At 21.5% G+C, this 13,313-nt stretch overlaps 1 protein-coding gene across 4 annotated transcripts in view; it reads left to right on the plus strand.

Moving 5' to 3' along the window:
• The window catches only part of dnc (phosphodiesterase dunce), a 151,846-nt gene that overhangs the window by 99,199 nt on the left and 39,334 nt on the right, over window positions 1-13,313 (plus strand). For 3 of the 4 annotated variants that reach the window (XM_011497598.1, XM_011497596.1, XM_011497599.1), the window contains 2 exons: window positions 10,440-10,628; window positions 13,105-13,137. In XM_011497598.1, coding sequence (XP_011495900.1) covers window positions 10,440-10,628; window positions 13,105-13,137 — 222 coding nt within the window. Of the gene's footprint in view, window positions 1-2,777; window positions 4,025-10,439; window positions 10,629-13,104; window positions 13,138-13,313 lie in introns of those variants that run through there. The other variant, XM_011497595.1, reaches the window with a different exon arrangement.

The raw sequence follows: 13,313 nt of genomic DNA on the forward strand, positions 1-13,313 counted from the left end.
ATATATAAAAAACTATTTTACTTTTGGTCTTATTTAACGTATTTAATATAGACTTTATTATCAGTAATCAGAATTTTTATTTTATACATACTAGTTTATTATATGAAAGTTGAAGGAAATTGAAGGAACCAAGTATTAAAGTTTGTTTATTAGTTGTTATAAGTTTATAAATATGTTATATTATTTTTAAAATGGAAATAAATCTTTATTATATTTGAAAAAATTTTATTTGTATGATTATGTTTATTGGTATTTATGTATATAAAATGATATTTATAATAAATAACATAAAATTAATTAATTGAAAGAAGATTTTTTCCAATGCATAATATATGCATAAAATTTTGTAAAATTAACTATTTTTCATTGCAGTATTTAAGTATATTAGATTTTCATAAAGTATTTTTTTTTTGTGGTTTTTTTTAATACGCTGATAAATTGAATTTTAAGTAAATATTTATAGATAATATTAAATATTATAAATCTAATAAATATCGTATTAGTAGTAGTTTATATTTATAAGATTTCTAATAAAATTATTAATAATAACGATTCGTATATTATTAAAGATATATATTAGTTAAAATAATATTTTAATAACTACAAAATATATTACATAATTCTAAAATATTAGAATGTGAAAATGTAAATAAATACTTCATTTATTTATTATATTCAGTTATTACAATATTACTTCATTAACAATCTCTAGTTTATTATTATTATTTCATTAGCATATAAGTTTGTAATATTCATAAATATGTATCAAACAATTATTATTATTATTATTATCATTATTATCATTATTTAACTGTAAATAAATTTAATAAGTATTAATACACTAACGATTTTATGTTCTATGCATATAAGGCTTGTAAAAATCAGTGAAAAAAAACTAATATATTACAAAATAATTAATTTTGTAATCGATAATTCATCATGAATGCAGTCTATTGTCAATATTTTCTTACTGTAATATCAATATCTATATTTTGTTTCAAAATTCTTGTTACAGTATAAAAGTATAATCGTAGAAAAGTATAATACATATATAACTATATAATGATATTATATACTATATATATCTACATGCAATATGTAATAATACATAAATCTATAAATTATATTAATATCAGTGTATCTATTATATCTATCAATAAAAAATCATGAAAAATATTATGTTAGAAAAAAAAGAAAAAAAGAAACGAAACTACAAGATACTGATAATATGCATGATACATGATAATTGAGTATGAGAATTGATCACGTTAAGGTAACAATCACTATGTGTGAGCAAACTAGACATTTGAGTCTTTTGAATGAGTAATACAGATATTTATAATATAGATAGTAAAAAATGAGAGAATTACATATAATAAAACGATTCTAATACTTTCAAAATAAATATTTGCCATAAATAATGAAATCAATGAATAGAAAACTATAGCCCATGAATAAAACAACTTACTGATATTGGTTAATGTAAAAAAATAAAAATCTGTATTTAATTTTTAAAGTATTATATTTTTTATTAATTTTGAAGTTTACTTGTCAAACCCTGAATGCCGTAACATTTCATTATAAATAATAAATAAAAATTAAAATTAAAATACGAACAGTAAAACTTACAGTGAATGTGGCAATTTTTTTAGAAAATTTCTTTGGAATTATTAAACTTTAATCACTAAGAGAAACTTTATTATTTTATAATTATGGTTATTTTATTTCTACACAGTATACAGTATATATATATTGCACTTCAAAGTAATTAAAAAGTTGAAAAATAAAAGCTAAAATATATCTTGTCATATATAACTCGATGGTAGTACATACAGATTCATCATTCTGATGATCTTGGTTATTGATTCTATAGCTTCTGATTTTCTGATTATATGGTTATCGATTGATATACTATTTTTACAAATATTACTATTCAATTCTATTTAAAAAAATGTAGAAGTGTTATGAAGCTAAGTCTATAGCACAGTTAAAAGATATTATATTGTGTGTGAAACCATTGAATTTCCGTAAATACTTATTTTTCAGCGAATCATTCCTTTGTTGTTTATTGTTATTTATACTTAATGACTGTACTATTAAGTTCTTAAATTGTACCATTAAATTTTATATTAATATTTGTCTCTAAATATATTTTAATATATTCTTTACCTTATAAATGGATAGCCTCATAAAAATTGTCAATTATTAGTAGATTCAATTGTATTAGTTGAAACTGGACTAATGACTGTTTTGAATAAATTTTTATCCTTTTGAAATTATTAGAAATTAAAAGAATTTATAATTTAAGATGTGAAAAAAGATAACTAATGTAAAAAAAAGATAAATAATTACTATATCTATGAATAAGGAAACATATAATAGAAATGAGATTCTGAAACAATTAAGTTTTTTAATAAAAATTAACCCATTTAAAAGAAATTCAATTTTTATTTTAATATAAAATTAGAAATAAATCGTATTCAGTGACTTTTTATCTACATAAATTACACATAAAAAACGCATAAAAAGAATGTTGAGATCAAAGAATGAATAATATCAATGGAAATATTGCGATTTATTATCGAGGAATTGTAGGAAATTTTATTGTATAATTAGCTCCATAATAACAAATGAATTCGAACGCTTAATATCATATGACGATATCGAAACGTACACATTATCACATTATTCAGTTTGAATTAGGCTTGGTTTACAACACGTTATAAATGACTCTAAGCATCAAGAGTTAATTCACTTTCTAGTTGTGAAGCAGCGGAAACATCTGCAAGGACAGAATCATCAACGCACAAATGCGGCATAGATGGGGCGTTATCCACTAAAAGCAGTGCCTTAACGATGCTTGAGCTCATGAAAGCGAAAATTCTGGTTTATCAAATCAACAACGAATTCTAGATAATTAGTAGCTGTTTGATTCGGTCAAATAAAGCAAACGTGCTCTCTAACTCTCTGATATATATTTATCTGAGGTTATCCGTCCGCTTTTATTAAATTATTGATAGCATTAGCGCGATAAAAATATCGATATGGAAAACGAAGAACCAGAAGATATAAACGATAATAAGGGCAGTGTAGACACTATTAATAATAAAAAAGTACTGAGCAAGTACACTTATCAAGGAAATAAATCAGCAGAAGGCGCTGACAAAATTACTTCCTCTTCAGAAAATGAGGTTGAAGAAATCCCCAAAGACGAGGAAACAAAGTCAAATGTACTTCAAATATATCCCGTATTTGGTGGTTCGCAGACAGTTGATGGTACGATTCACAAATCACCTTCAAACAATCAATCTCACTCAATGATACGTAATCTTTCACATAATTGTGAGGGTTCTTCATTTACACTTATGAAGTATCGTGGAGGTAGACCAGGACTGTTCACGATGACCACTAGAAGTCCGCATTCAAGCTCCAGCCAAGAAGACTACGAGCTAGAGAACAAACCGCTTCATGCACAAAATAAAAAAAATCTTCTAGTAGCTACTGAAAGTGCGGGCCAAGTAACTGCTAGATCAATGGAATCATTGAAAACATTGCGCAACTTACATGAGCCAGAGTCAGATTACGTTGAAGACTCACGTTCCTTGGAATCACTTTATGCGAGCACTGAGTCCCAAATCACTTCGAGTTCTAATAAAGGTCATCATAGAAGTTTTTTAACCTCTTCAAAATTAGATGTTAGAAGAATTCATGCGGTTGAATCCAAAAGCAATGAGAATCTTCATCGCGAGGAAAGTCTTAAAGCTGAGATTAGGAGGGGATTATTTGCTGCAATGGATAGAAATAAACTTCAGCATCTAAGTTTACCTGGAGCCAATAATTTTATATCATTAACGAGTCCCGGTGGTAGCGATAGACGTATTACTATATTAAGTCCACATTCACCATTAACTGCACCAGATGTACAACAGGCCTTTGCACTGGGTCAAACACTCAAATCACGGAGGAAGAAGGCCATCGTCTTGCCGAGGTTGGTGTTGGTACAAAGTGAATCTCCAATTTCCGAGTGAGTAGAAATTTATAGAATCACAATTTCTACAGACAATGCAGATCTAATCTTTATATCGGTTTTTCATTTTTAAAATAATTTGGAATTCAAATATATTTATTCATAATTTTCTTTTAATATTATTATTTCATAAGAAGAATTATTTAATAGTGATGCAAGTGAATCAAGCCATTATTGTTAAATGATATTTAATCAAATTCAGTTCCGTTAATTATTTTTATTGAATATTTATATGAATAAATGGAGATAGAAAATATTTTAATGGTAGCACAACTATTTGATATATTAGTTCATTAATAAAATACTGTATACTACACTCATGAGAGTCAATTTTAATACGTAAGCATAAGTATAAAATTATAGTACGTATTTGGAACAAATTACGTTAGTTAATATGGATTAAATTTGTGAAATTTATGCAATTTATATATAGGTAATTTATATATAGGTTGAACCACATTTATAATAATAAAACCCAATACATGAAAAATTACCAACTTAAAGAAATATTGTAAGTCATATGTTAACAGTTAGATTCATTTATAGTTAAATTAAATTCTTAATGTCTTCATATTTTCATAAAATTATTGTTTATTGTATTTACTTTTTAAAATATTTTGTACTAAATATATTATATTTCTATAATTTAAGTTGTATTTAAAATGTTGTAATTTTTATATTATATTTATTTTACAAAATATAATAATATTTAATTGATTGCGTATATGATCGATTTAATGGAGATTAACAGAACTATATTTTATAAATACTATAATTTAATATTAATCATACATTTTCTCTTAAAATGGAATAATTTTTATATTATACAATGATAATATTTCATGAATATTTTATATTGTTACTTTATAAAAGAATTCTAATAGAAAACTTTCCCAAAATCGATCCACCTTTTTGAAAAAATGTACTTTTTATTATAAATTTAGTTAATAATATGTAGTAGATCCATGGTGCACTTAATCAATTTTCAATACATAAACACTTTTTGAGCACACTTAAATTATTAACTCTCATTATTGTTATTTTTACTATAGCTTTATAAATAAATACTAAATATTTAAATACTTTGATATATATGTGTGTGTGTGTATGTGTGTATGCATATATCAATTAGATAATATAATAAATATAATAAAAAACAGTTTACTATACTAAAAATGAAATTATTCATTTAATATTATCTATGAATTAATTTAATTTTCAATATTTCAACATGCAGTTTATAATTCTTAAGATACTTTTAACTGGCTTATATACGTATATCGAAAAAAATATAAAATATATTTGGTTAAACGTATTATCATAATTAGAAAGTTTTAAATATTAAAATTCCATAGTTATAATTTTAATTATTTTAATAATTGATGTACGTTTCAATTTCTATATGCATATAACTTTATTATAATTTATTTTGCAATTTGCATGAAAACTTTTAAAATTTTCTATTAAAAATAAATTTACTAATTCCTTCGATCTATAATGTAACATTCAAACATTAATTTGTAATATTAATGATACAAGTATTTTTATAGGAAAAAAATGAATTAGAATAATATATTCATTTCCGTCGAATCAATATAATATTTCCTGGTATATTATACTCATCATTTTTAAAGTTATAAAACGTGAAAAAATTATTTGAAATGAATATTTGTACGGATATACATAGAAATAATTTAATAAATAATTATAAATGTCACAGTGTATATTTTCTATACTATTTCAAATTTTTTATTTTAATATTTAATGTATTCATTTTAAAAATAAATTATGGAATATTTGATGATATATTTATGGAATATATCATCAAATATAATATTAATTATATTAAATATAATATTTATGAAATATTAGAATAAATATTGGAATATTTCAGAATATTTATTATTCGGATTATTTATACCATAATCTATATCTTATTGTACTGAATATGCTCTTATTTTCTGAATTCGAAAACTTGTCTTACTGAAAACAGAAATTCACTAATTCGATTCTTCGTCATTTAGATCTTGACTTATGACTTTTTTCAAATTTTTATCCTCAGTTTAATATATTAATAAAAATATATATTAATAATATTAATAAGTGCTCCTTAATAGCTGCCACTGTATTATATTCTAAATTTAGAATGGATCTAAAACTATTATTATACTCATGTATTACGTTCATTTAATTATTGGATTATAATGTTATACATTATGAAAATTTATAATTTCATAATTCTTATCAAATTTTTAAACTTATATAAATGTATTACTAAAATAAAAAAAGAATAGTTTAACATAGAAATGTAAACTTTCTTGTTTTTTCCTCGGTTAAAATACTTCAAGTATTTAAGTGTTAGTTCGTTAGTTATAATTCTGAAGAAGCAATTTTAGAACTTAAAAATTAATGAAATTAAATAATACAATTTTGATTTTATGTAATTGTGGTTAAAATAAGTATATTGTATAATAAATATAATAAAATAACTATAAGGATATTAGAATTTTTATTTTCGTATTAATATATTGACTTGTTTATTTTGATTGAAAATGATAATAATTATAGTAATTATTATAAGGCTAATAATTTTTGTAAATAATATAAGTATTTTGTTTTTATTATAGTTAATTAATAATATGTTATGAAAAATTTTGGCAAACTGATATTAAGTTAATTCAGTTAAATACTTTAATAATTTTTCTATTTATACTAAACTATAAATTATTAATGAATCTACTGAAATTATCATAAAAAACCAGACAACGGTCTCTACTCAAAAATATATTTAAGGTCTATAAGAATTTAAAGTAGTATATTTTAAATACGTTTATTTATAATAAAAATGGTAAAATATTAAACGAAAATAGTAGGAAATTTAAATAGTAAATCAAGAAGTTGCAGAATCGAGTATGAGATCGAGTTTCCTTTTTAGAAAAATCATTGACTTTAGTTTATAGCATTTTAATGTGCTTTTGTACCAATGAAATGGAATAAGTTACATTCCATGTCTGTCTATATAGCTACTGCTACTACTAGATGTACGTCATTTTAACTTGTTCAAAATGAGTAAATGCTTGTTGCTTCATTTCTTCCCTTTCCATTTATACTATTAATATATTAACATAGTATATAGTAATGTACCTGGCACTATTTTCTAAGTACTTTTCTTAGTAGTCAGTAATCATTACCTGTTCATTACCTTGAACTTATTAGTCTGAATATTGGTTTTGCTGTGACTAAAATTATTTATTTTATTTATTAATTTCATGATACTTCGAGTGGTATATCTTAAAACTATACGATAATTCTATGATAATCTATAATTTATGTGATAATCCTTAAAACAAAAAATGTTAATTACGACAATTTACGAATTGAACTTAATATTAATTTCAGAAATTAATTAATAGTACTAGATAATAGATATGTACAATGTATTATATAAAAATATTGAAATATTTGATAGTAATTAAAGTAAGATATCAAATGAAAGAGACTAAAAATAGTTAATCTATAAAAATTATCTTAGATAAGATTAACTAATTAAAATATTAAACGTTAATCTCAAAATAATTAATATTATAATTCAGAATTATCCAAAGTTCTTAATTACGATTACAGTCATTTTATTTTGTAAATTCTATTGTACTCTATTATAAATACTTATTATTAGATTTTGGTTCTGTAGAATCTCAGTGATTTATATCAACATATAGTCTAAGATTTTTTGAGAAACAGTTTGATTATATTCTAATATTTAAAACTATTTTATTCTAATATTTCATTGTAATATTTAAAAATTACAGTATAAATTTTTTATTGATAAATTATAACAGATTAAATAAATTATTCATTTTTTGTATATACAATTTTTTTTTAATAATTTAATGATAACATGACTCTATTTACTTATGGAATATAGAAAGAATAATTAAAATATTAAAACAGAAATTTTAATCAATGAACACATGTCTTACGTTTTAATGTTTATCAAAAGATATTATTGAAAAATGTAAATATTCATTAAATTCAATAATTAAGAGTATAAATTACCGAAAACCCAACATTGTTGTATTGTACATATGATTTAAAAATCATTAAATCATTAAACAATAATGTGAAAATTTTGTCATTGCATACGTATTTTTATATATATTATTTTATAATAATCTCTTGAAATAATATATAAAATCTGCAGTTTATAATTTATAAAGTATATCTGTAATATTTTAAAATAATCTACTGTTTATTACAAACAACAGAAAACAAACAAAATTTTTTCGCGATTCATATTAATTTTATTTTATCTATAATATTTCTGTATCACGATATATTTTCGATATATATTTCGATATATTTTGCATTTTTTGTATATTTTGTAACAGTGCATTGACGACTTGAAAGTTTTCGATCATATTTAAAAAATCCCATCAAATTTTATTGAGTCTGTCAAACTTATTTAATGAAATACATTTACTTTACTCTTACTTAGATAAATGGATAAATTTGTTAAACAAAATTATTGTGAAAAAATATTTCTTTCAATAAAAAGTGGAAAATTAAAAATCACAATTATTAATCAAATTTTAGTAGCTATAAAATCATATAATATTTACTTATTAATACTTATTATCAATCTTCAAAGTAATTTACAGTTATACACACACATGCACGTACATGCATGCTCATGCCTATATATACATACATACATACATATATATATATATATATATATATATATATATATATATATATATATATATATATATATATATATATATATATGTGTATATTTATATTTATTTATTTATTTACAATAATCTTTAAACAAATAACATTTACATTTTAAATTCTTGTTAAATAAATGTTAAAAGTATTGTATTTATATGTATTTTATATAGTTATTACAAAATTGTCTAAACTTCAGAATTTTTTTTAAACCACGTCCAAAAATTGAGTAATCGATAGGTATATTTATGAGAAGTAAGTAATGCTCCTTTCTAAGAAATTAAGTTTGAATATTACAAAATTCTGAGTTTATTTTTAAGCTTTTTCATTAATATTCTGTATTAAAAAGAACTATAGAATTCTTTTAATATGCTTCAAATATAATAATTAATATCATGATGCTTTTATTTTATTTGTAAGAAATTAAACATTTTATAATTAATATATTAATATTTTTGATACGTGTACGTTTTAATAATTTTCGTTATATTTTATATTATTTTGTACCCTTCCTAGTCATTAATTTCGAATAAAAGAAAAGAAATTCATCAATTCGAACAAATCTAAGTATTTTTATTTAATTTCAATTATCCTGTTTTTTTTCATTATTAATATGAACTATGTAAATATTGTTATTATCATGAAATTTTTTCTAAATATACATAATGAATACTTTTGATTTATATTAATGGCATAATTAAGAAAGATATTTCATTTTTGCGTTGAAATTAGTATTTTAATGAATATATTAAATTTTTTAATAGAACCTATTTTAATAAATAATGTTAATTTAAGGTAATATTGAAACAATTAATTCAATATTAACTCTATGATTCCGAATTTTTATAAATATAATCATAATAATGAATCATATGTATTAAAGTAAGTAAAATACTGTTGGTTTCAAATGTAGTTTTAAATGATCTATGTAAATTTGTTTTACAGAATTTATTTTAATTTATATAAGCTTTATTTTAATAATAAATTAACATTTTATATAATCCTTTGAAATACCCATACGTATTATTTTTAAATTAAAATCAATTTAATTTTCAAGCTAATTAAGGAACTGAATATTTCATTTTATTTGTGATATTTTATATGTACGAATAAAAAACCAAATTAAAAAGCGAACAAATTAATTATCTGTTGAAGTTTCCTTTAGATATCTCGAAAATTATAAAAAAAGTTCTAAAATATCAAAAGGAAATGTTGAAATATTTTAATTTATTTCGATTGAAAAAAATAATAAATAGCAATAAAAATAAAATAATAATAATGCATTTTATTATTTCATCGAACAAAAAATCTATCGTATATTAAGTTTTATTAATATATTTTTAATATTTATATTGATCAATGTAATTTAAAATCTTATGAAATATTTTACACACGCATGACCTTTATTAAACTCGAAATTGTATAGAATCACGTAAAAAATAAGTTGATTTAAAAATTTACTTTGAAGCTTTGAGTTAGTTCTATAATTGAACTATGTCAAATATTGAATTGATATTGAATGCAATTGTAAAATCAACATGTTGCTAAAATTTAAGAAAAGCAACATAATTAGTACGTGCGTACTGCAAAGCATGTTACATAAGTGTAAAATATTTTATGACAAAGTATATCAGATAATAGTTGTTTAATCACTGCTGTGGTATTTTCTATTCCTATGTAGTTTCGATGTCGAAAATGGCGCTTCAGCGTTGGATGGTGCCACTGGTGGAGGAGGTGGTACATCGCCGAGTACAGGTCTGGTACTCCAGGCGATGCCACAAAGACGCGAAAGCTTCCTCTATCGTAGTGACAGCGATTTCGAAATGTCGCCAAAATCTATGTCCCGTAATAGTTCAATTGCTAGTGAAAGGTAAGCATTAAAGAAAGTCCTTTGATTTTTGCGGATATTTGTCAACTCGGAAACCGATCCTTTTCTTGTATAAGGTAATGAGTTCAATTATCAGTTTAAAACGCGTAATATTATTTTATTCTTATCTAATCAAATACAAGATCATCATTATATTTACTTTATTTACAGTATTGCAAATATTATTTGTATATAGCGATTATTAAAAAAAAAAAGCATCAATACATAAAATTCAATTATTGCAATTTTATATTAAAGAAACTAATAAATTTCTATATCTATTATAGGTAGACTATTTTCAACTTCTAAAAATTGCATAGCAAAATTTTATAAACCTATAAATATTAAAAACGAATAAAATATTATTACATATATAATGATATTTTTATTTACATGTAATTATTTTTTTTTTAACTTGATTTAATTTGTTGAACATTCTAGTGACTTATACAATAATAATTTTTCAATATTAAAATTAATTATAAATTATAATATTAATTTAAATAAATAGAATCTTGTTATTATTTAAGAAAATTGTAAAAACGAAAATATATAATTCATTATTCAAAATTATTTTAAAAGTACTTCAATTTAATTTAAGTCTAATTTCAAATAAAATGTAATACTTTCATTTTCGACAAAAATACCCGACGATGCATAATTAAAATTTGAATTACTAATAAAAGCAATAATAATAGTCAATAAGCACAGTTTTTTATTTACTTTTGATAAAAATATTAAGTACTTGCATCTATAGCATACAGAAAATTTAAGTCAACTATTTTAATTTTATTAACGATAATAATATTATAAAGTACTTATGTAAAAGTATTATATATAACAACTTTAAAAATATTTGAAAATTTTTATTTAAAATTATTTCGAATGTCTGGTATATAACATGAATTAAGCACATTTACTAAAGTATACATATATCATATGTTCTAATACATAATTTAAAAACATCTTATACTAAATGATAAAAATTATTATTCTAAGGAATATTAAGAAAAATGTTAAAATTTAAAAATATTTAATATACATGGTTAGCATTGTTCGTTATAGATAGACTTAAATAAAATTTACATAAATTTAATATATTTTAGCTACCTATTTTACATAATAAAAACATATTAATTAATTAAAAATTTTATTCTATATTTACTATATGAATTATATCATTTATGAATTTTCGTTAGAATTATTTGTTGCATTAAATTTGTATTTTATTTATGTATAATACAGTTATATAATAAATATATGCATTAGAATAATAAAGCAAATTATTGTACTTTTTAACAATAAATTTTTAACTATTAATGATTTTTAAAGGTTTTATATTTTGAATAAACTTATGTATATGCGTAGATTTCAATTAAAAAATAATATTTTTGGAAGATTTATAATAATAACATATATTAATCTTATAATTACTAAATCAGAAAACTTTTTACTTGTTCTCTATCGATTACTTTTTGGAAGCATGTATTAACAGAAACTATTATGATAGTATCTAAACCAGTAATTATTTTTACTAATATTAACATATGTTTTAAATTTAGAAATAATAATTCATTAAATTCTAGAAATACTTAATTGCATTGCTATAATCATTGTAAATTAGTGGTTATATTAATGTTTATATTATAGCTAATGTATATTATGCATGATCATTCTATTAATAAAATTAAGAATGGTCTATTCAGCGTTTGAAAAATATACGTGAATATATGGTGAAGGATTCTGGTATCATTTGCAGAATTTTCAAGTATCATTTATAGGTACCTCAATGAAATATATGTAATCTAAAGAAGAAGAAATACGTTAAAGTTAAAAATTAGTGCAATTAAACTACTGGTATTACAATAAAAAATACTACAATTACAATCGAGTGTATTCTTACTATGAAAAAATTAAGTATGTACAGTTATATAGATATAAATAAGCATTATATAAGTTAAGTATATTAAGTACATAAAAGAATTAATATTTATAAATATATATATAAATTTACTTGATATATGATTTATTAAATAATAACAGAGTCAACAAAAGATGATAAATAAAAATATTAGAATATCAGTAATCAACATTTTAAATAGTATTATCTAGTATTATATAATCTATGTAAAAATTTAATTTATATATTCTGTAATAAAATATTTGTCTGCAAAGTTTGATTAAATAATCACAAATTTTCGAAACTTTAACATCAGCAAAACTATTTATAGTCTAGTAGAAAAAAAAATTCATTACAAATAGTTGAAAAATTTCATTTAATAGGATTTTTAAAGTAGTTCTGCAATCACTACTGAACTATGTTATAAATAAATACAAATAGAAGTAAATTAATAATTATTATATAAACATATATAAAATTATATAATGTCTTCCTTAGAACGAAAAGTTATTTTTTCATATTGCCCAATGTTATATTGTGTGATTCAACTGCTTTACGGATCTGATACTTACATTGCAGGTTGAAAGAGACCGAGCCACCCATCGAGCGAGCGTATGTACTCGATCTTATTTACTTAATTTTATGCTTATTCGCTTTTTGCATTTACCAAAACCCAAAACTGTACTGTGCACCTATTAAGATCTATGGCTTTAATTACTATTTTCCTTAATTCTGCGGCCAAACGCATGATATTTTCAATTACACAATTAATTCAAAGCAAATAATTA

This window comes from Ceratosolen solmsi, unplaced genomic scaffold, assembly GCF_000503995.2.
Source record: "Ceratosolen solmsi marchali unplaced genomic scaffold, CerSol_1.0 scaffold47, whole genome shotgun sequence".
NCBI lineage: Eukaryota > Metazoa > Arthropoda > Insecta > Hymenoptera > Agaonidae > Ceratosolen > Ceratosolen solmsi.